A 24,885-nucleotide genomic window follows, 5' to 3' on the forward strand; every position below is an offset into this window, starting at 1 on the left:
GCAGGCAAGTGTGCTGATAAGCTAAAAACGCTTTCTTTTTTGACACTTAGACAAATTTAGAGAACTCTGAAAAAATGGCTTTCTCACAGAGGACATTTGGACGTGTCACAGGTGTAAATGATAAAATGCACAGTGGCTGAATTCCATTTAGCTGCTTCAGCTTCAGAGTCCTGGTATTGTGACTTACTGGGAGCCTTTGTCAATGTTATTAGTTGTGAGGTATATGGTCAGATCAAGCATGATCAGGGGTAAACTGATGTCTGGAATGGAGACCACTTTTAGTTGTGGTATGTGAGGCTACGAAGGGTCAGATAAAGAATAGATAAACCAGAGGTAGTAATGTTTAGGGGGCTATTAGGACTATTAACTTTAGATGTAGACATAGATTGTCACAAAGGAGAACATTCCTTAGTGGGACAATGCCCAGAGCATGATCTGGTCTTTAAGCTAGGGAAAGGTATGGGTGGAGTTAGATAAACAGTCATGCTATATATTGTGTTGTCTGTATGTTAAGGGCAGAGTCTTCTGATCTGACCCTGAAGCTCTCTCGGATGGCCGGCATCTGATCTGATACTGCTTGTTAATAAAGGTCTCTTCAACTCAAGCTTGTATCAGCGGAGTTCTTCCTACATCATCATCATACCACTGCTTGGCAGGACCTGGCTGATAAACTTCAGTTGCATCTGTCTTTTCAGCTGAAGAAATGGTTCTGGGGGTCATGAGCATTTTTTTTTTTTTTTTTTTTACAATTTTTATTTATTTGTTTTTGTTAACAATATTGTAATACAATCTCCTCTAGATAATGGAGAATGAAAAAATCAAATAACAAACAACAACAACAAGATCAACCAAACAAACAGAAAATACAATCATTAAGAGCAGAGCCTGTATACAGTTATGTAAGATCTAGTCTCTCCTTATATAATAACCATTTCCTCCATCTTTTAACAAACAAGTGTTCTTTCACTTTCAACTTGTATGTGAAATGTTCCATCACCAATATGTCGTCTATGATTGACATCCATTGTTTGTTACCAGGGGGTTCAGTCTTGAGCCAGTTTTTAGTAATGGCCTTCTTCCCAGCCACCAAGAGAATCTTAATCAGATATTGGTCTCCTATATGCACTGATCCATCCAAATGTCCAAAGTACAAAACAAGGCAAGATTTAGGAATCATATATCCCAGCACATTGCAGAGAACTGAGTGAACATTCCCCCAGAAGGGCTGAATATTTGTGCAATTCCAAAAAATGTGTGTGTGATCTGAATCTATGTCATTACACAGTCTCCAGCATGGCTGGTGAGTATTCAACTGTTTGCTTTTGATTCTAGGTGTAACAAAATATCGAATTAAATTTTTCCAATTAAATTCTCTCCATCTCAGTGACTGAGTCGTAGTTTGATGTGCTTTCCATAGATCGCACCATGTCCCTTCTGGAATCTCCTCACCCAGCTCCTGTTCCCACTTAGTTTTAACATATAATGTCGACTCCATTTTAGATTCCATTAAGCAGCCATATAAAACAGACACTGCTTTTGGGATAGGATGACTATATGCCTTAACCAGTAATTTAACGATAGGATGAATTTTATCCTCATTTATTTTGATATGTTTTATATAATAATCCCTTAATTGCAGGTATCTAAATAAATCCTGATTAGTTAGATTGTGTTCATTTTTTAGGTCTTGAAAACTTTTCATTTCATTTTTTTTTAAAGTTGTGCATATAGCTGTAATTCTCTTTTTTGCCCATTGTTTAAATGTCTCATCAAATTTACTCGGTGCAAATTTGTCATCATAAGCAACCCATTTTAATAATCCGATTTCTTTACCTATTTTTAATTGTTTCACTGTGGAATACCATATATCTAAAGTAAAAGATATCACTGGGTTTAAGCTATGTTCCCCTCTTATGTAAGTAGAAGATTCAGTTTCCCCTATAGTTGTTTGAATTGGTTTTTTATGAATAGAAATTTCAATATCTTTCCATCTAGCTACATATCCTTCATCACACCAGCAAATTAATTTACGTAGTTGCGCAGCATGAAAATACTCTTTTAAATTTGGGAGTGCCATTCCCCCTTTATCTTTAGGTAATTGCAGGGTGGTATAACGTATTCTGGGTCGTTTACCTCCCCACACAAATCTTGATATGCATTTATCCCATTTGTGAAACTGTTCTTTTGGTACATGTGCTGGTAAAGACAAGAACACATACAGTAAACGTGGCAAGATGTTCATTTTTACCACATTGATCCTATCGATTAATCCCATTGGGTATGTAATCCATCTGTCAATATCTTCCCTTATGTTTTTAGCAATGTGTTCATAGTTGCTTCTATATAATTTGGAAAGGTCTTTAGTTATGTTTATGCCCAAATATTTGATTGATTTGGCAGCCCAATTTATTTGCCACTCTTTGAGTTGTTGGTTTGGTGAACAATTGAACATGAGGACTTGAGTTTTAAGTATATTCACTTTGTATCCTGAATATAAACCAAAAGTTTCTAGAGCTTGTGTAAGCTGCTGAAATGAATTAAGTGGGTTTTTTAAATAAATTATAATATCGTCCGCAAACAGCCCTATTACATGTTTTTGTTGATTTATATCTATGCCAGTTATTGAGGGGTCTTGTCTCACCGTCATGAGCATTTTTAATGTGGCTTTACTTGAAAATGACTCATTTATATCTCTATGCTGACTTAATAATAAAAACAATGGTTAATTTCACACAGTTTTTATGCTGTGAGCTTTTAATGCGATCAGACATGTCAGACAGATGTGACGTACGTGCACATAAATATACATTTTTTGTCCAATATTAAATGAAAATGAATTCACTATATAAATCCCATAAAGTCCTATAAATATCTATACTGTGTGAAATAGGAGCTAAAGTCAGAGATAATGTAACACATTTTATTAAAAGTTACATACTAATAAATATCAATCGTACATAATATATGTACAATATGCAGTTAAATGTGTGTAAAACATAGTTTTACAAACTTATAAATGCACTTTCTCATTGCGGTGGAACACATGCTGGTAAACCATGATGAGACTGATATCATTTTAAACAGTTTACTGGTTTTAAACACTGTCCTCCACTCAAATAAACCTGCATTTAATGAACATGATTTGTTCATTGTCGGGTGCAGAAAGCTGTGTCCTGCTGTTAAAACGTCCTCCTGAATCAAACAGTGTTTGCGGGCAGTTGTTCAAAGGTTTTTATAGAAATTAATTGCCAGCATCAGATGCCGTTTGAGTTGATCACTGATGGAAACAGTGGGGCAGCGTGCTCTGATATCACCCGTGTGCAATAACCCAGAGATAAAGGTGTTGTCAGTGTGGATGTTGTTTTTTTCCTCCTGGACACAATAGAGGTTGTGTAGGTGCAGCCTGTGTTAGACAAACAGTATGAATTAAGCACAAACACAACAGCAGCAGCGCTATTATACAAAAGGACCCTTCAGTTGTACAATGTTTGTGTAAAAATAGAGCGAGCTTGTTCATCATTGTGAGATAAACTTGTCAGACCTAATAATGACTGATACCTTTGTTCATCTGGCCATGTGCAAACAGGTCTGCACCAGATCTGCAGTGTAATCCACATTTACCTAGCAACAAGTGTTTGCTTTGACCGAGGTGCTCGCTCAGGCGCACAGAAGCACGCAGCTGAGGAGCCACAGAAGCATGAGCAAGATGGACGAGCTTCAGCTTCATTACAGAGCTCCGAATCTTTGATTTTATTGTCATTGATTCTGGCCATCCTCTGCCCTCATCTCTGAGCTGTGTGGGTGCGTATTTCACTACAGCGGCCTGAGATCAGTCATCCGGCCTTCCTTATTCCGCTGGGAGAACACACACACACACACACACACACACATCAGTTTCATTAAACGAGGTCAGAGGTTTACGCGTGTTTCGTCAGCTAATTATTTTTCCAGTTCCAGAGACATGATGCTTTTAGCTGGAGGATGACGCAGATGAAGGTGCAGACACATCAGCAGAAAGCAATTCAACCAAAATCAATTAGGTGTGGCAAATAGACTGCACTTCCCACTGATCTCACAGTGCGTTTATGGTTCAGCAATGTGTTTCAGTGTTTTTTAGCATCTTGGCAGTTTCCACAGCTGCTTACAGAGAAGTTATTGTGGTTTTGTGTTTATATTATAATTATAAATTCCTAATGAAGAAAATCCACAATGGTTACATGGTTTGATTATAATATATAATATATTCAAAGTAAATTAAGTCTCTCAATCAAAACAGTAACAAAAGATGGAGTTTGATGATAGCGTAGCGTGGCATGATGGGAGTTGTTGTCTTCATTGTTAAATAGCCACTATTATTGATGAAAATCCATCTGACTGACTCGCTTCCTCACTCTCTGACTTATCACTTGTGTTTCCTGTGTCAACATTAGAGGCCATTAAATGAAACACACTGTTCCCTTGAATAAAACACGGAACATTTGGGATATGTAAGTACACAACTCAACAGAATATAAAACGTAGATCAAGTCGTTTTTAGACGCTTTAATGCAGAAATGTTTGTACCTTTAAACTGAAGTCTGTCAACATGTTGTTGTCTAACCTGATCTTGAAGCACAGCACTGTGAAGTAAAAGAGACAAGTGATTGGCATTGATATACTCCCGTGTCACTCGCCAACCCCGTGAAATCTGCTGCCTGTGACTATCAACAAGGACACGTGGTTGCCATGCCAACCCCATCCTTTTGTTGTCTTCGTTGTCACTGTGGCCGTCGGAGAGCAAATGTGTGACAAACCTTTACTCAGAAGTCACAACGTTTGTCACGAAAAAGAGGAGATAGTGTAAAATAAGATCTGCAGAACACTGATGTTCAATTGTCCCGTTTTACGTTTCTATCATGTCATCCGACTGCTGCCAAACTGGAATAAAAACTGCATCGGATTGTGAGGTTTTTTGCAAAATCATGTTGTGCAGACAAACACTAATCAAAACCAATGAACTGAGCTTTAAATCGTGGTCAACGTCCAAGATGTGAAACATTTGGGCCGAGTTTGGTGGAAATATGCATAAAATGATGTTACTATATGTTCTTGATTGTACAATATTCAGTTGTCTTTGACAATACAGCCATTGCAACATGTAATTTAGCATTATGATGTACACATCGTGCAGTTTGAAGGAAGTAGTGGATCAAACGGACACATTCTCAAAGCATATTTTTAAGTCATTTAAAGGAAGAATGTAGGGACAAAATGAAGGTTCAAGAGGGAGAATAAAAGTAATTCAAGCATGCAATATATAAAATATGAAGTACGTATATGCTTAGATCACAATCGCTGTTTAAAAAGTTTAGCAGAAGGGAAGGATTTTTGCCTCCAAAGTTTAAAATAGTAAAAAAACTTTATTTTAAAAACAGACACACAGCTACAAAGTGCTTCAAGAGCCAGTAAATACAAGAATAAAAAACACTTAAAAACAGAACAGCCCTCTGTTTAATATGGAAATAAATGAGTAAAGCATAAATTCTAATGTAAAACAATGTTTTTAGACCTATATAGACACATACATTTGCAGACACATGCACATCTGGATATGTACATACAGTATACAGTCACAGATCTATCACATGTAACTCTGAGCGGTGCTTAAAAACAAGTGATAGTGTTCAAAAATTTTAAGTGCTTGTTTTAATATGCAGTAATCTCTGATACTCTGATCCACCCACAGGCATTGCTCTTAGAAGAGTGTGTTTAGATGGTCTTGTCTGTGTGTCTTTGCACCAGCTGTCGTTAAGAAGTCAGCTATTCCAGTGAAGAAGCAGCAGAGGCTCTTTTAGTCTACAGCGCTGCGTTGTTAGTTTCATATCTCACTGTATAAAAATGGCAAATATGAGTAATTCTGGAAACCAAATCAGCAAAGGTTAAGAATCTGTTTCATTGACTGTCACCAACGCTCAGCCGTCACTGTACAAATGTCACCTGCTATCAGGAGGTTCAGGGTTCACACAGATTGGCATCACTTTGCGGTTGACAGACTGCTTGTTTGTGCCGGGACGTGGTTCACGCTGTTATCAGGAGGCATGAAGGTCAGATGGACTCTTCTCCGTCTCTGAAGGGCATCAGAGCGACGGACACAGTCGATGCTCAGACAACACACAAGCCCGCGAGTCACCACTTCATCCACCCGGTATCACTGACATCAGGCCTGTCAGGACAGGAGGCGGAGACAGATGACAAGGGGAAAGTCTGTGTGCTCGCAGGAGGCAGATAAGACAGGAAGTGTGCCAGTCAGTGCTCAATTTGATTTGATTTGTTGCCTTCCTCTGTTTCTTTCAACCCGGCGTGAGACACCATCAGTTCACCTGTCAATCAAAACACTATTGTTCTGACAACTGGTTATCATTTAACACACAGCATCATACGTTTACATCATGCATATTAATCATTTTGCTAAATTTAGGAATTAACCCTTGTGCTGCTTATAAAAAGAAAACAGTCATTTAATAGAAAAGGATGAGTATGCTGAAAAGTAAAATGTCCAAATCCATAATCTGTGTGGAAATGCTGATTCGATGGACAGAGACAGAAACGTAACAATGTGGTCAAATGAAAAGATTTATGGCTATTTATGTCTCATTATTTATTAATCCATTTGTATGTATTTTTTTGTTTTGTGTGTAGCATAAAAAGAACTGCAGCACAACTTTCCTCTCACCTCCTTAATGAACATACGAAACACTTCTTTCTATGATCATTATCATTGTTGCTTACCATGGAGTCCAGACATCAACATAAAGCAGGCAGAAATGTGTTAGCAGCGAGTATAAACACCATTCCTCTGCTGGAGAACAGGACCAGCGTCCAGCTGTGCACCTTTAGAGACCAAGTCTGTGTTATAATTAGGGCTGCAGCTTATAAATGTTTCCACTGATCAGCTGATTCCAGCATCAGTGAATCGGTCGGTCAATGAAATGCCCATCACGATGATATAAAGCATCAAGTGCTCATATTTGAGTCTGTCCACATCTGTCAATCATCTAATTAAGCAATGAATCATTTTAGCTTCGTACAGTATTTTACTATCATGAGCCACGAGAAGCTCGTCTGCTTCTCCCCTGAAACTGGTTCATATATTTTTATAATGAACGCTGAGCTAACATTGATATAAAAGTACTTTAGTGTGAGTTCTCTGCAGTGATGGAAAGTAACAAAGTACATACACCTAAAATACAAGTTACTTGCAAATTTGAGGTACTTGTACTTTACTTGGGTCTTTTCTTTTTGCACCACTTTCTACATCTACTCCACTAAAATCCAGAGGGAAATCTTCAATAAAATTTGTAGTTGCTTGTTACTTTATAAGATTAAAGATTTTCAATACTCGACATAGAGCTTATAGAATATGATGTTTTATTTATTAAACTATCCCAACAGTTTATGTAAAGCTGATGCAAGTTGGTTAACTAATTAGCAGATTTTAATCATTTTTCATGCAAAAATATTCATGGATCCAGCTTCACAAATGTGAGGATTTACCACTTTTCCTTCTAACTGAATGAGCTGCGCCAAAACCAACAAGGACCAGAAAATCCTGCTTTTATATCAATTCATGAGTCATAATAATGTAATGACAGAGTATATAGGATAATTATAACACTCACAGTGAACTTTTTTTTCAACACTTTTTTCAACACTTTCAGTACACTCTTTTACCCAGCAGAGGGCAGCATTGCGCTGAAGAGCTCACTGAGAGGAAACGCACAACACGAGCGGTGAGTCAACTCTTCCCCGAGCTGCGGGGCGTGTCTCTGCATGCCAGAAAGAATCCAGCCTGTGGACTTTTTCTGCACCAAATTAAGTGTTGCATGTTGATTTGAAGCACAAAAATACACTGATATGTCTCAGCACGCACGGACTCACGCAGTTACTGCTGTTTATTTACGGACCTACTGTATTTGTCACACTGACGTTTTATCCTCCTATAATTAATGTGTGTCAAATATGTGTATTAATATGTTGCAGTGTCTGTGTCAGTGTGACAGCATCAAATAGAAAAACCCTCTGCCTGATAGAGGATAAGTGCTTACTTGCTGCATCTCCATCTGAACACACACGCGCGCGCACACACACGCACACATATACTATCAAAAACATATTGCTTAAGCCAGCCACTTTTGTTCAGTCATCAAACGCGAAAGTTCAGCGGGAGGGGCAACTTATTTTGCTCCAAGGGGCAAAATCAGCCTGTGTAGACTCGGGTTCCCAGCAGAGGACTGAGGGCGCAGAAGGAGACTTTCAAAGTTCGTCCACTCGTGTTGCAAAGATGCCACATAAGAAGAGAAGCCATGGCCACCAGAAAGCCACAAAGGAGACGAAGGAAGTAAGTGTCTCTCTTTTAGCGCACGGTGCAACATCAGGATGCGTTTAAAGACAGAACAATCTCCAGCACTCAGGAACAGCTTATTCAAGGCAACGTTGCAGTTGTTCACACAAGCACAGAGGATTGCAGTGAAATGGAGTTCACTGTTCCACGAGAGGGAACATTTTCTGTGCATACTGAGTGTGCGTGGGGTGTGTGTTTGTGCAGGATGTTGCTGTTTTTCGGGATTTGCTGCGTCGATTAAAATCGCCCATAACTCGCCATGATCTATCTATCAGCTCTTGCCAGTGGCTGGAAAACTTTTGATGGTGGTGTTTTCAGAGGTTTCATGTCTACTTCTGCACCCAGAGAGGATCCAGTTATTTGATTGTAGCCCCCACCTCCTATTCGAGCTTGCAACAATCAGTGCATGAAGTTCCATCTTTGGAAATATGAGTGTGTGATGGTGGCAGTGTGTGGGGGTGGCGCATTTGGGCGTGCAGGTCAGTGCTTGATTCATCGGTGCCTATGCGGAAGAGCCAGAGACCCCGAATCAGTTTACTGTAATCTGGCTGAGTCATTGGAGGAGCAGAAGTACAGACAGCTTGGTTAGATAATTATCTTGAATGTGTGTGTGTGTTGGTGGGGGGGGAGTGGCACACTATTTAGAGACGCATGAGAGAAAACATCCCACGGTGAGGAGGAACAAGAGAGAGTGGCAGTGCAGGGTTGAGGCTGTATCCCAGGCACCATGGCGTATGCGTTATACTGGACGAGTCTTGTGAGTATATCTGCTTCTGTTCTCCCCTCCTCTCTCTGCCGTTTGTCCCTCTGGCGAAACACTTCAGCAACTCGCATGTGAAGCTTGGCACGGCAGACTGCGCGCTTTTACTGCACAAAACCAGCACAACTCGCCCCAAGCCAGACGAGCTCTGCTGAAAGCTCTCTGCAACTTGGCATAGGCTGCGCAAGATAACCTTTCGACTGAAATAATTTATTGGAAGCGCACATCTTCTGTCACACACGCTGTGTTTATACATGAGGGTGTGTGTCTGTTTGAACTGAGCGTCAACACGCACAGTCATTACAGCATCGAATCAGTCCCAGTTATCCTCCAGGAGAGGATCAGATGTGCACTGCAGAGTCTTAGTGATTCCAAACTTTTTACGCTTGTAAGATTAGGATGCGCTGTTTGAAAGATATATATGTGATTATCGCTCAAAATCATACCTGAATATGCTGTAATACGATGCTAATGAGACCAGAGCATGCATCAGACTCTAGGGTCTCACTAATTTTAATTGTCAATTTATTTGGGGGTTCTTTTCTCGATTAATCAATTAGTTGTTCGGTTTATAAAATGTTAACCGCTTGTTTTGTCCACAACCCGAAGATATTCAGTTTACTGTCATAGATGAGTTTAAAAAGAAGAAAATATCTACTTTTAAGAAGCTGGGACTTTATTTTAATCACTCAAACTGATTAATCGATTATCAAAATAGCTGGCGATTAATCAAATAGTTGACAACTACCAGGGACAATGTTCAAAAGCAAGAACAGCCGCAAGATGACGAGAAGCACCTCTCGTCAGATGTTAAACGAACAAACCAGCAGCACAATAGGTTGAGCTCACTGCATCCTGTACAGAAGTTCTGTGGAATTGTGACACAGTTGTGTGTTTGTGTGTGTAGCAAGAAGAAGCAGCTGCTTCCCACCGTGAGGTCCATCAGAGTAGCGCACCCTCAGCCTACTATCCCACTGTGAGGTCCTACTTTGGCAAGGTACTGACATCACCTCCTCCTGCTGTCTCATGCACACTGGAAACGAAGAAGAAAGCTCCTGAATTTAGTTTTTTTTTTCCACAGAATCTTGCAAGATTGATTTTTAAAGGGGATTATTTTGGCCCGTTTCACATTCAATGTAAACTCTGGAGGAGATTAAATTGAATGTGTAGGAGTGAAAAAAAGAGTTTCTCAACCTTGGGCTCACTTATCTGATTGATATAGCTTTGACGGGAAAAAGAAATGTAATAGGTTTGAAATATTTGATCATTTCTTCATAGCAGCTATAAGTCTCTAACTGTTGGGCTCATGAGAACTTCAGGATCTAAAAAAGGCAGCTTGCACATCAGAAATGTTCGGGTTTCTACAACATACTGTACTTTGCATTAGTGTGGATGAGTGCATATTGTTCTGAAGTCAGAGGTCAGTGCTGGAGGTCAGTATGTATGTGATGAAGATTAGCGACCTCTTTGTGGACGCTAAAGAGGATCCAAGTGAAGAACAAAGGACAAAGTGAAGAACATTAAGTTGTGTTTGTCTCCCTCTGCTGAACGCCTTAGCGCTCGATGACCTGCGAGCTTGTAAAATGCTGATTCCTCAGATAAGCGCAGCTCGTCTGTAAACCTGCTGCCTGAGAAAGTCGTCGCGCAGTAAACCCACACTCTCAACAATGCATCTTTTTTCGTGAGGCCAATTATCAAAGCATCTGGTTGGTCTGGCTAATTAAGATCACACCTGTGACCTAAATTAACCTCACTCACATCGGTGACCGAGTGTGTGAGGTGGTGATGGGCGGTGGATGTCCGAACTACTGTGGTGGGCACACTGGTGACTGTAGTGTGACAAGGGTCTAAATATAAAGAAGAGCGCCGCTTTAGCAGAGGAGTCCAGTTACATACTTATGTGGCAGTGGCGAGTCATTCATTCATTTACATTCTACTAATATATTTAACATTATTCTCTCACCTGGCACTCCTATTTGAAAAGTTGATCTTACACTATCACTAAATTTAGTCGCTAAGTGCTAATCTGATAATCTTAAGTCACATTTGGGAAAAAAAAAACTAAACTAGTTTGTAACCCCACCAAATGCCAAGTTCAGGTCGGTCTTTTGGAGGCTACAGTACAAGTCATCTGTGTTTTTTTTCCCATGGTGCACCTGCTAGTTTTACAGGCTTTGTCCCAGTGACAAAGGTGTGTCCGTCTGACGGGGAGTGAGCCATGCTGTGGAAGCTCAGCCTGTGCGTGCATGTGTGCACACATGTGCAAGTATGTGAATCAGTCCATTGCAACATGTACAATATGTACATGCATGGTCCTGTGCTGCACACGCTCTGTTTGCCCTTTTCTGTTTTAAGCTGTCAGGGAAAGAAAAAGGATAGAAAAGCAAACTTGCGTGGCTTCATTCCATTGCTGTATGAACACAGTGGAATACAGTAGAGGGTTTGACACCCCCCAAAAACTCCCCTGCGTCCTCTCGGGAGGGCGTGCGTCATAGTTTGATCACCTCTGGAAAGCAGTACATGGAGGGTGTAAAGATAGAGGGTCTTATATGCTGCACAGATTCTAAAGCCCCTAGAGGTAAACCTGTGATTTGTGATGTTGTGGTATGCAGATATATTTTTCCTGACTTGATAGTGGAATAGCGGAACATTTTAATTGACTCTATTCAAGTAAATTTATTAGATGTCAAATTTGAATATGCTATCAGAGCATCAGATATAGTCTTTAATAATCCATGTCCACTGATATTCATTTGTGTGATTAGGTCATTCAGTGTTGGTGAGTGTTGCACCTCCTGTACAGTGTATGCACACAGTGAATCCTATTTTGCATCCTCAAGCCCGTCCACGTGGCATGCTTAAAGGGGCAGGTCTCAGCTGCACCTGGGCATTCAGCTTTAGTGGCTCTTCGACCCGTGTGCTGCACAAACAGGAGTTTCATGTCCGATGGGTTTGAACTCATAGCACAGTGCATTCATGTTCATGCTCTGTCGAGGTGTGCTACACACTCAGCCGGATCGACACCGATTCCATCGCACTGACTCACTCAAAGACAGTATTGTCTCCACACCGCACCCAGCAGCTGCCCAAAGGGCCGCAGAGTACACCCAAATCAAAGGTGAGGTAAAGCCTCAGAGCTATGACTGGAATTGCTCTTTGCACTTGCCTCCTCCTGCAAATGACATGAAAACAATGGGAGCAGAGTAATGGCTCCGGATACACCTGGATATACTCCAACACAGGCTTTATTCGTGCTTTCAGAATAGAAGGTAGTAAAGAAAGTAATGCTGTGTTTCCACTCTTGTAATTGCTGAACACGTTTGTTCGAATAAAGTTGCTTGTGAAGTACAACAAACAAAAAAGCGCTGTAGGTTTGGAAAGCCAACACCCATGCCTTAAGCTTTGGTAAATCTGTTAGTCATGTGTGGAAGCCCTCCCTACGGTCTTGCTTCCTGCGTTCATGCTGTCATGCACAGAATGATGATGAACTCCCTCAGATAGCAGCCTTCCATTGGCTCAGCCAGGGGCTATTCGTGGGTAGTTAACATTCTGACCAGGTGACCTGATGTTCAGATACTCAGGGTTTAATCAATATGATTGCCTGCCATTAGTTTTCGGCTCAGTCTTGTTTCTCTTGGCAGATAGTTGGCGCAGATGTAATCTAAAAGTGGCCCCTCCCTTTATTCTCACAGGCAATTAGGCAGCCAGGCTGGTTGCACAAGCTATCTTTTATTACTGTGAGTGCACAACCATGTGCGTGTGTGTCCGTGTCAGTGTGTGCTGAAGGTCTATCATTGCATATCTGGGTGTGTGCTTGTTGGGAAGCAGCTCGGATATTGTCTCAGATAAAACGGAGGGTGTTTTACATGCAGTATACTTCAAAAAATAGTTTTACACATCTGCCCAGGCAGGCATATTTTTATGCATGTATGCCCTTGTATGTGTGTGTGTGTGTGTGTTCCAGCAGTATTGGTTTCCCATGAGCAGCAGCTCAGATGTGGCCCCTCATCAGGTGGGTGTCAGTCCATGGTCAGCTCACTTCCCTTTATAGCCCAGAGAGTTACAGCCGGGCCTCTTGTGATTTCCACATCTGAGCCTTCCCTCTCTGCCCCCTTTGCTCCCCGACCACGCCCCCCCCACCCTTCGGACCCTCCCCCCTCTCCCTCTCCCGTTCCCTCCCCCGTGTGTCGGAAACATGCTGTGAGCCGACAGACAAGGCAGAGGCTGACAGACATACACACTCACACACGCACTCGGAGGCACTTTCAGCCAACATGGGCCAGATTTTGAGCTGGATCCGAGGCCCACGGGACGGCCCGGCCCTGCAAGACGTGGCCGTGGAGGAGCAGGTGTGTGCAAATGTGCGTATGTCTACGTATGTGCGCTTGGGCCGTGGTCTGTGCCGAGCAGCTAATGTAAAAGTGTCCACGTGTGTTTTGTTTTGTTAATGTAAGTCAGTCTGCAAGTATGAATGCTGTGTCTGCAGCTGCTGTTCTGTTCGTCTGGTTTGTGCTGTATGTTTAACAAAGGACTTACAGGAGAAACATACGTACGGAGGAAAACTGTCTTGGCTCCAATCCAAGTCAGACCTCCCTCTCTCCCCCTCTCTCTCTGTCTGTCTCTCTCTCTGCTGGAATGTGAGGCTGCCGGTCAGTCTGCGAGCTCAGAGCCAGTGTTTGTGCTCTGTGTGTAGTGAGATATTAAACCAAGGCTGGGACAAGGCCTGCCTTGTCTGCTACCTGTTGCTGCAAGCAGCAAAAGGGAAAATTGCATTGATCTTGGTTAGTAGTGGTTGTTTCAGATGAGATAGGTGTGGTGTTTTTGGGCTGACAGTATCCTGATTTTGTTTTCATGAAGAAGAACATTAATTTTGCTGTTTGTTTTCAGGACAGGCTTTTGAGTTTTCAGGTCTCGCCCACATAGCATTCTCTGCAGAAGCAGCAGGATCACGTAATCTGAAGGGTGTGTAGCTGGAAAGGGTTTAAGGGTTTTTTTCTTTGCATGACTTAAAATCGCATGCACTGTAGGTCATATGCTGCAGCCTCGTTGTTACATTTTCACATGTGTGCTGATATGTGACAGGTCGACACCGGCTGTCCTGATGTCAGTACTTTGTTATCAGGGCTGTTTGCTCTGAGTCGCTTTATGTGTTAAAGGTTAAATCGCAGATGTGTAATGGGAGGAGGACTGCTCACAGATATCCTTCAGCTTTTTGGTGGGAGAGTTTTTGTTGTGTTCTGGGCCAAATATTCCCAGCGCTGGGCTGCAGTAGTCTGCCGCCCCCACAGCTCACTGTCGTCTGATCGTGAGACTGACAGGAAATGGCCACTGGGAAAAGATATCAGAACAAGGTCTAAGTATGACAAGAAGACAATAGTTGAACACTTAGACACACACCTAGAACACATCCTCACTGTCAAACACGCTTCCATTATGAGCTGAGTAGATGTTGTGCACATCAAGCTTGACATTTGGCGCTTGTGTTTGTATGCTGTGATGCCGCTGACATCTATTTCAAGCTCAGTTTGTAGTTGATCACTTCAGTACCTCTGAACTAAGCCGTGTTGTAAGGTAGCAGTATAGTGTAAAATTGCTCCATAAGAAGAAAAATTGCGTGTTCCAAATAACTCGCCTTCTCGTCAAGAGCTGGCAGAGACCAAAAACGGAGCTTAGAGAGAGTAAATATTGGACTTCCATTCGCCAGGTGGCCACAAACACGACTCAAAGTGAATGCAATGGTGCTCCATAAACAACCGTTTTTGCTAAGAAGTTCACCATATCAACAGATGATAATATCTGGTCAAAAGAAATCAGTTATTGCAAATTTATGGAAGAATTGTCAGCAAAATGCATGAAAAATACTCACAATGTTAGCAAACTGGCCCCTTTTCTTATCTTATTTGTCTTATTAGTTTAATGTGAGAAATAGCTAGTAAGTGTAGTTGTCAAACATTGCAATTTTAAAATATTTGTCTCTGAAAACATAATGAACTTGATAAAATGGAAATAGTCAAGTAAAGTCCTTCAAACAAAAGCTTGAGTAAGGTTCTGACACTGGTTGTTTTTATTGTATCAGCCTGAAGCACAAAGTTGGGCTCCAGTACAGACTCTGCTGACTCATTAGAATTAAACCAAGTCTGATGTCATGCACACACATGTGTCAGGATATGACAAATCAAAACTTGAATCTCCCTCTTTAGTATTTTTATCCCTTGATATCAGTAACCACAGACCAGCTGTGTTGGTTAGCCTGTTCCTGTTGCGATGAAGCCCGTTGCTGTAACCCTCCCTGCTGTCTGGAGCAACTTACTGTTTGTGCTTCTGAATGTAAGCAAGCACAAAATGTTTTGAGTAGTGCGCAGGCAGGAGGGAATCGGCTGTATTGATGAGACGCTTCAGCACATGGCTCACTGTAATAAACCCTCGGGCTGTGTGTGTGTGTGTTTGTGCCAGAAAGACAGGGAGAGCACACTGTGTACATGTGAGCATAAATACACACATATCCTGCACAGCTTAAATATTCCCCTTCCATTTCCTGTTCAGTGTGTTTCTAAACGTTGTTGTTTACCCCATCAGCAGCCCGTGTGTTATTTCCCACCACTCATCTGGACTTGTCAGATTTCTCACTTCACTGTCAGCTTGGATGCTGATCCAAACGCTGCTCTCAGGCTTTTGCTATGTCAGTTATTTCAAAACAACTCGGGGAGGGTTTCCAGACCTCTGGGCTCACCTGAGAATGTGCTTCAGCGAGGCGTCGCAGTTTATGACCAAAAACTTTCTGAACTTTTGTTCTGCTGTCTGTTTACATCCGACGGGCATGAGGAAAAGCTGGCGCTCGGTGTAGCCACACGGTGTTTGTGACAATTAAGGCTGCGTAACGAAGACCCAGCCGCCTGACTCTTACTGGGAACTGCAATGTGATATAAGGCCTGAGATTCCAGGTATTGCTTCGCATAAACACATGGCAGCGCCACAGTGCCAAGCTAAAGCTGATGATGAATTACTATGAGCTCATTTTCAAGTTCCAACTATATGTTGATTTGATTGAGCCCCTGTGCTCCAAAGATTTCTTCTGTCCTATCCTGTAATCTGAGGCAAACAGTGTGAGACTGGTTTAATCTCCAGATGTAAGACATAGGCCTAATCTAAAATATACTGACAGAAGGTACTGTAGGTTCAAATTTTATTGCGTGTGTTTGTAGTGTGGGATGTCGTGTGGGTTAACAAGCCGGGGGGGAAGTGCAGTGCTAAATATAGAGACAGTCCATGGACATGGAGCTGAGCACAGGACGTCTGTAGTTTACTGTGAGTGTGGGGGGTATGGATGCACATGGGGGAACCAGAAAAGGAGAATTTCACAGGGGCCAGTATTTGTATTTTTATTAAAGTACCAAACTGGTGTGAACTTTTAGATTTTTTCCATCATTTTCACTCCCGTTGTTTAGGATATTGGTGCACTGAAGTCGTTCATGATGTCAGCTGTTGCTTTATCCTTTGCATCATGGCCATTTGTTTTTCTCTAGGATCCAGTTTGGATTATAGCTTTGTGAATCCAGGCAGTGCTGTGCGCCAGCCAACTCCCGTATCTCAGGTTTCCAAACATCTCATCTACACTTGAATGCTCCACAAGGCTCGTCACGATTCAGGGTGTAAAAGATGCAGACTTCATGTAAGACTGCATCTCAGACTGCATTACCCCACAATGATATGGCATCCCCAACCAAAATAAACAAAGATATTCACTGTGATGGAGTGTTTGGTCTCAACAAGCTGATTTACAGTGTAAATGAACATAACTGCCAAGGAAAACAGGAATAACACATTTGATAATAACAGTACAGTCTGCAGCGTTCAATGATGATAAGGAATGTGTAAGGAAGTGAGGAATATGTGATAAAGGCTGAAGTGCTTGTTGGGTCTGTGTTTTGTGGGAAACTCAAGTAAAAGTAAAGTCAAGTAAAGTTTCAACTAATGGAAGTCGAGAAGACTTGGTATCAAATAAACATATACTGAATGTACTAATAGCTGCATTAACAGGTTTGTTTGTCCAGACAAATGTGTTCCTCTGACATTTGATTGCATTATAAGAGATAAGATAAGATAAAATTTAAATAATCCAGGAAAAATTCCGGTGTTACAGGCAGGAGGCAATAGTAGCATGATGAAAAAATATATCGTCAATGGAAAATATTTGAAGAGAATTGCGCAAGGTTTTGAGAAAATTTGCACATGGCTTTGAAAGACTGCACATGGTGGGTGCAGATGAATCAAGTACAGTGTTTGCTCTATTGCACTTTAATAAATCTGTATGTATCACAGTGGAAGAAAAATATATATGCATAGGTTAAGCACTTAAAGAAAAAATAAAAATGTAATATTGCACAAGGTATGTGCTATATGTGATAGCAGGTTGAAGTAGAAATCACACATTGGTGCAAAAAGCAGTCTGAATATGGACCCAGTGCTACATTAAGCAATGCTGGAGTTGAACACTGACAGCTGTTGGTATGAAGGACCTGCGGTGGCGTTCCTTCTTACAGAACGGATGCAGCAGTCTGTTGCTGATGAGGCTGCTGAAGACCCCCACTGTGTCATGCAGGGGGTGACAGGGGTTGTCAATGATAGAGGTCAGCTTGGCTTACATCCTCCTCTCACCTACATCCTCAGTGGTGTCCAGAGGGCAGTCCAGGACAGAACCAGCTCTCCTGGCCAGTCTGTTCAGTCTCTTTCTGTCCCTCTCAGAGCTTCCACAGCCCCAGCAGACCACTGCGCAAAAGACTGCAGGTGCAACCACAGTGTCATATAAGTTTTTAACAGTGACCTGCACACTCCAACTGCACCTTAGTCTTCTCAGCAGATAGTCCTTCCTGTACAGGACATCTGTGTTGGTGGTCCAGTCCAGTTTGTTGTTGAGGTGGACATTTAGGGTTGATATGGTGAATGTGTTAGCAGATCGTTGCCATTCAGCAGCCATTCAGCTGTCTGGTGGCCACAGACAGTCCTGTCTGTGGCCACCAGATGAATTTACCTCCAATATTCACTCTCTTTTTAGCTCTGTTTTGGTCTCCACCAACTCCGAAGGAAAGCATCTGACTCATTAGATTACGTATATATGTTGCTGGGTGATAGCTTGATGCTAACCTATAATGGGAATGACCATTAATTGGTAATTGAACAGAAATGAACAATATCTTAACATACGATCCAGTTTGCTTCTCTTCATCATTCCTGGTTGTTTCTGCTCAGTCAGCATGCACACTGACGACAGGTTTTTCATTTGCATGATTTAAATGCTTCCCTGTAACAAGTTGGCACTGAGAACCCAGGTTCTGCCTGGCAGCTACTGTTCATAATCAGACACGACCTGATTCACACACTCTTTTGTAGCCTCCAGAATTTTTTGATAAAACACGCCTCGAGTCCTGAAGTTCTGCCGCTGTGTTTTCAGTGTGAAATTTAAGTTTTAACTATGATCTCTCGTCAGCAAAAGTATACAATCAGTCCTGTGTTTTTCCACAGATCTTGTTTAAGAAACATGATACCTTCAACCTCCCACTTTGATTGGTTATTCTGTCTGGATGGGTGGGTCCGTGCTCTGCTTCAGATCATTAGCTGTCAACAAAGATAAGTGTTACCAGGGGTTACCAAGTAAAGTGTTTGGATCCAGTGCAAGCATGCATGTTTTCTTCCAGATACATGCCAGCTCTGTCTCTCTCCCTCACACACACACACACACACACACACACACACACACACACACACACAGAGTCAAAAGACACAAAAGCAGAGGCCAAAGCTGTGAGAGAAGATTTATTTTGAAAGGTTCCAAAACAGACACAAATATTTGCTGCTCGAGGGATTCCAAGGCTGGGGTTGCGCACCAAGTTGAGGAGATATGTGGTTGAGCTTCTTGTTCTTTAAAAGGTATTTTTAGATGAAGAGAATAATGTGAGAGGAATTCAGAAACAAAGCACACTGTAACTCTGTTCAAGGTGATATTCCTGTGGACTCCATGGACTTCATGGACTTGCCGTGGCTGATGTTTCAGCAAGTCTGTTCATGTTCACATTAGAAGAAAAAATGTTTCTTACACAGTAGCTGGACATGACGGGCAAAGTACATCCATCTGCTCTAAAAAGCATCAAATTCAAAGCCAGGCACAGTTTTATTAGTCAGTTAAAATGTACTTTTGTTCAAGAATAGCATATTGTCATGCATTCATGGATAGTAGTGTTGTGGTGCAGAGACAAAACAAGTGGGGCACACATGCAGTAAATGCCAGTCTTGTGTTCATTCAGCATAAAACAACAGACTGATACACAGGGTGGCAGACGCAGAGAGCCCACACAGCACTTCCATCTGACGCTGGTACAATCCTCCACTGAGTATTTTCAGACACAAGGGGGTGCTGTCCTCCAAAGCCCTCCCCTTTTAACATGCTTGGCATGTTTTTAGGTTTGAAGTGCTTTATCTGACGAGTGATTAAAAGTGTCTAGATAACTTCTAGTAGATGCTGCTGAACTATCAGCTAATAAATGCCATAAAGTGTGTGTGCTGAGAGGGGAGAGGTTGCACTTCCATATTTTTTTTTTCCAAAATTCTTACACAACTTCTGGCTGCTGTCCAGAAGTTGTGTTTCCTGTCTGTTCCTTTGTTCTCCAGCTACTTTGAGGCGCTGTAAAGGCCAGAGAGAACATGTGTAAACTTGTGTTGATGATAACATTGTTTAAGGTCTCTTCCTTCCAACTGTGTATTCGTTGAATATACACTTTTTTAATGTTTCTCTGCTCTGGCTGTCTTCGGGTGTGGTTTGGACAACATGTGATGAGATCCCCCTCCCTCTCCTCCTTTCTTTCCAACCACACACACACACACTCTGTCTCTGCACTCTAGATTCCTAAGCAGTGAGTCTTTCAGACACACCCAGACTCTGCCAAACAGCAGATCTACTTCTGCATCGACTCTGCTTCATCCTCCAACTAAACAATCGCTCGCCCTGCGAATATCTTGATGAAGGCCATCATGTGTGTTATCGAAGTGCAACATCCCCACCTCACAAAGCCTGCCCTGACCCAGCCCAAAGTTTCCCTCAAGCTGACATACTTATTTTTTCCTGGCAGGCAGTGAGCAGTGGGTGGGTCTTTGTGTGTCCGACTGACCAGTCTGACTGAGCCTGCTCTGCTGCCTTATGCAGGAGGTGGAGCCCGAGCACCACAGGCTTGCTGTGCCGCTTCCAGGAAGGCGGAGCACCAAGTTATGACACCCCTGGGCGTGTGTGTCTGTGTATCTGTTTACATGTGTGCGTGCATGTGTCTGTGCTTGACATACAGCGTGCATGAAAGTGTTTCCGCGACGGGATCCTAAGGTGAATCAGCCTCTAGAGAGCATCTTGTTAGTGTACACCGCAGCATATATAGAGGATATACACTCACAGTCAAACCTATGGTATGTATTGGCATAGTATTTCCCCTTTATGCTGCTCTTTTGCTGATGTCTGTGTGTGGAAGGGCTTCCTGTTTGACTGATACCTGTCGACTCACTCTGGCGGCTGTGTGGCAGAGCGGTGGATCAGCAGTCCACCATGTTGTGTTTGTGTGAGACAGCAGCTTGTGGCGATGGAGCTTGCTGCTTTTCGCCATGTGAAGTGATGGAAAGTTGGCAAAGGACTTAAGATTATTGTTTTGCTGCTGTTATTAACTTTATGGACCCCCAGAGCAGTTGTCCCCAAGGTAACAACAAATGGGGATCCTATAAACAGTAAAGAGTCAACTGTATACCTACACTGAAGGATAGTGCACTGATGTTCTATTAATAGATCATCATTGTCTGACAATAACTCTTATTGCGGCTTTAAACAAAATCATCCAACAGTAAACTTCTGTAAACCAGGGTTTGCTGCTTACTGCTGATAAAAAGCATGTGCATTACTATGATAAACAAATATAGTACAAATACAGTGAAACACAGGAGCAGCGATTGTGCCCCCCTTCTTACACTCTTCTCTGGTTTAAGCGCATGATAGTTTGCAATAAACAGGGAGAAGAAACATATTCAGCCTCTGCAGGATGAAGCATTGTGATAAACTGATGTATGAGACCTGTACAGCGCTGTTAAAGTGCCATGTGTTCTTCCCCTTGTCTTATTTTGTTGTGACAGCAAAGTGTATTAACAGCACAGTGTCCTCACAGGCAGCCTCTCACAGCTGGTTAACTCCTGAGTGTCCCACAGCAACAGTGTTTTATCCTCCTGCAGCTCTGCGCTCAAACTCCAGTCAGACAACAACGGCTTCAGACTTCTGCTCCACATTCTCGCCCTGTAACACTGCCTGCAGCTTTCGTCATTTCCACCACTGAGCCGAGGTGATCGTCGTTATCGCGAGTGGCCGTTTAGACAAGTTGCCAGTGCTATTTTGAAGTCGTAGGAGCAGCTAGCTATGGAGTTGTTTCCAGCCATATTCATGCGTGCGTTTCTGTGGTTTGTCGGGTGGGGCCCAGCGTTAGTCATCAGTTTTCATTGCAGGCACATGCAACTGCTTTAATCACAGTTTTCTGGGTAAGGCCTGGATGTATTTCATTGTTTCCTCTCTACTGACAGGCAAGCGCTTTGTGAGTTATGCGCGATGCAGTCGGAATCTAATGTTTAACGTATGCGCAGACATTATGTTCGATCTAAAACAGGAAAAGCACTAAAACGGCGAACCTCCAGCACTTCAACAGTTTCCGTCTGAGGTGAAGCGTCATCCGAATACCAGTTTGAAATGAGCAGTGGTTTCAGATGGCACAACGCTGACATCACCCGCCATCTAAAATCTCGTGTCTATTTTGACCACACTCACTCGGGTTTAGCCGGCAGCGTGCCCGGCTCTCCCAGAACGACCATGATGCGGATATCAGTGTCCTGACCCCAGCTGAAGTGGGAAGTGTGTGAGGGTATGTGTGGGTGTCATGTGCTGCACCACAGGAAGTATGGTAGAGTGTCCTGCAAAACAGCGGGTTTTGGTTTGTAGGATGTTGCCTCACAAGATTTTTTATACTTGCTTGCGTGGCTTTGCGGCTTCTGAGGAGGTTGCTGCTGCGTTAATATAAACATAAGCTGTGTGTTGTGTTGGGATCAGTGTGTCCACCGGTGTTTTAGCTGACGACATGCTTCACAAGCTCCTGAACGGACTTGAAACCTATAGCTTGTAATGGAACTGATAGTATGTGACTGTATGTCAGAAGTGTGTGCATTTAAAATGTTTTGGTGTTTATATGTACTGTTGTGTTTCAGTCTCCAACTTTCTTTGTGTCTGTCAGCTGTGAACTTTGGTTTAACAATCTCAATATGTCCCTTATAAAACAGATACACGGCAACTATCGGCCCCTCCCTTTACCTCGGCAAAATTTCTACCAGGTACAGCTGTGTGAAATTTCTACTGTCTGCACTTGCACGTGTACAAGGGCTGGACAAACATAACGGGAACACCTCACAATGTGATGGAACGCACAGTACTGTTAACAGTCTGCAAAGATAACTGCAGCATTGAATGAATACTGTAGCCTCAGTAAAGGTAGAACAGTATTTGCTGCAGGGCTTTCATACAGGCTTCTTTAAATTGTAAGGTGTCCCTGTTATTTTGTTAGCCGCTGTTGGTTGCATGAGAGAAGTCCTGCATAAATCCTGTGTCCTGAGTCAAAGTCGCAAACCACTTATGGCTAACTTGTGCTCCACTGGCTTTTGTTCCTCAGTGTGGTTTCCTTGGTTTTGTGAAAAGATGATGAAATGACACAGGGATTTTCTGTCCAAATTCAAGGCTCTGTTTAAGGCTCTGTTTATTTTAGCAGAATTTACTTACTCTACAGCTAGCATGACATTTTGAAAGCACAGCTACTGTATGGCCAAGCCTCATGGGTACGGCTGGTTATCAAACCTCATTGCTGTTCTGGTAAATACCTAAATGTGTGCATGGAACCAAGTATCGAAAAAAAAAACAGGTACTGAAAGGAGGCCTTGACTTTTTGGCCAAATTGGTTGGGTTGTTTACCCTCATTTAAAGGACCAGTGTGTAGGATTTAGTGCCGTCTAGCGGTGAGGTTACAGATGGCCACCAAACTTAATACCCCTCGCCTCACCCCTCCCGCTCCACTCGTGTACAAGAAACTGAGGTGGCAATGAAAAACGCAAAAGCTCGTCTCTAGAGCCAGTGTTGGGTTTGTCTATTCTGGGATACTGTAGAAACATAGCAGTGCAACATGGCGGCCTCTATGGAAGAGGACCCGCTCCCCCTGTAGATATGAAGACCTTATTCTTACTCATTCTTATTTTCTTATACACTATTGAAAACATACTTCTGATTATTGTATTCCATTTCTGCCAATAAATCCCCCTAAATCTTACAACCACCTTTAAACCCAAATGTTGCCAATTTTATTTTATTGATCCCAAATTCTAGTTACAGCCTTGTAGGGCACTGGCACAAGTCTTGAAAACTTTCAACTAATACCTGTAGTTGTGAAATAGTAATGAAATGAGTTAAGATTTTACTGTGTGTTTTACACTAGATACAGAGCAGAGCAGGCACAGATACACATTTACATTAGAACATGGGTAGAAAACTCAAGTGTCCTGTTTCTGCTTTTCCAGAAAAACAATCTCTGTATACTGTATGTGACAGAGCAGAGGCTAACCTGGAGGCAGAGCAGACCTCAGCTGCTCTCAGCTCAGTGGATAGAGCATGCATTTACACTTACACCAGATCCATTTTAACTCTCCCTGAGGTCACCTGCACCTCTTATGGCACAATGCATGAGGAGAGTGTGTTATCTATAAGCAGGGAGCCGTCCACTGTACAGGAGGCATGATGAGGAATGTAGGAATGCTGCAGCTTGGAGTCACAGACAGACACAGACAGTCACGGACAGAAAGCTTGCAAAGCATTTGGGTGGGTCTCAGGTGAGCACAGAGGGTTCAGTCTGATCACATTACAAACCTCTGCTTTAGCCTCAGACCTACACCTGAAAGTCAGGGCCGAGTTAAAACTTGCTCACAGAGTCAGGGGAAGAGACCTTCGTGCTTTACTGTTTGACATGTTTTTGTATTGTTGGTCATTTTTTTTGGAATTGGATACTGACAGCAGGAGTCATCATATAAACACGCTGAAACACATATTTCCCTTGCTGGGAGTTATACAGTGCATTGTTTTCCTTAATGGACTGTAAAAAAAGAGAAGCCAGTTTGTTTGCCTGCCTATTAGAAAAGTATGTGGGTGGTTCGCCGCATGTGCTGCCTAACCTGTCTTTGATAAGTGGCATCTGTCACACACAGTGAAGACAGGGCTGGTCAGGACTGGTCAGGCGTGGTTTCAAAAGATGTTCATGCAAATGCATGTGGATGCTAATTTATGACATGATACATGGGGGTCACGTTACCTTGAGAACAGCAAGGTAGCACATCCCCTCGGGTCTCGTGTTTCCATGGTTTTGGTCTTGCACGTAGTTAGTGGACTGCTTTCATGTGACTTAAAATCAAATGAGTCATCAAATCCTCTTGGCCAACTTCCTTTGATTTCAACTGGCACATGTAAAATCTGTGGAGGGGTTCTAAATTTAGTTTAGTTTGAGAGCTTTGGGTTTGCCACAATGCGTATGAGTGTAAGGGAAAGTATAGAGCACAGTAATTATGTCATCATCTGTTTATTTTCAATGAGACATCAGACATCGTGTTTTAGACAAGAAGGTGCAAGCCAACGCTGCAGGGACTACAGTCC

At 42.4% G+C, this 24,885-nt stretch overlaps 1 protein-coding gene across 32 annotated transcripts in view; it reads left to right on the forward strand.

Moving 5' to 3' along the window:
* The first annotated feature begins 8,223 nt into the window (after positions 1–8,223).
* cast (calpastatin) overlaps positions 8,224–24,885 on the forward strand; it is a 34,542-nt gene continuing 17,880 nt past the window's right edge. For 5 of the 32 annotated variants that reach the window (XM_041958707.1, XM_041958716.1, XM_041958730.1 and 2 more), the window contains exons 1-2: positions 8,234–8,377; positions 10,048–10,137. In XM_041958707.1, coding sequence (XP_041814641.1) covers positions 8,321–8,377; positions 10,048–10,137 — 147 coding nt within the window. In that variant the 5' untranslated portion in view covers positions 8,234–8,320. Of the gene's footprint in view, positions 8,378–8,937; positions 9,138–10,047; positions 10,138–13,352; positions 13,502–20,438; positions 20,586–24,885 lie in introns of those variants that run through there. The other 27 variants (XM_041958632.1, XM_041958658.1, XM_041958675.1 and 24 more) reach the window with 16 other exon arrangements.

Source organism: Chelmon rostratus, chromosome 2 (genome assembly GCF_017976325.1).
Source record: "Chelmon rostratus isolate fCheRos1 chromosome 2, fCheRos1.pri, whole genome shotgun sequence".
Lineage (NCBI taxonomy): Eukaryota > Metazoa > Chordata > Actinopteri > Chaetodontiformes > Chaetodontidae > Chelmon > Chelmon rostratus.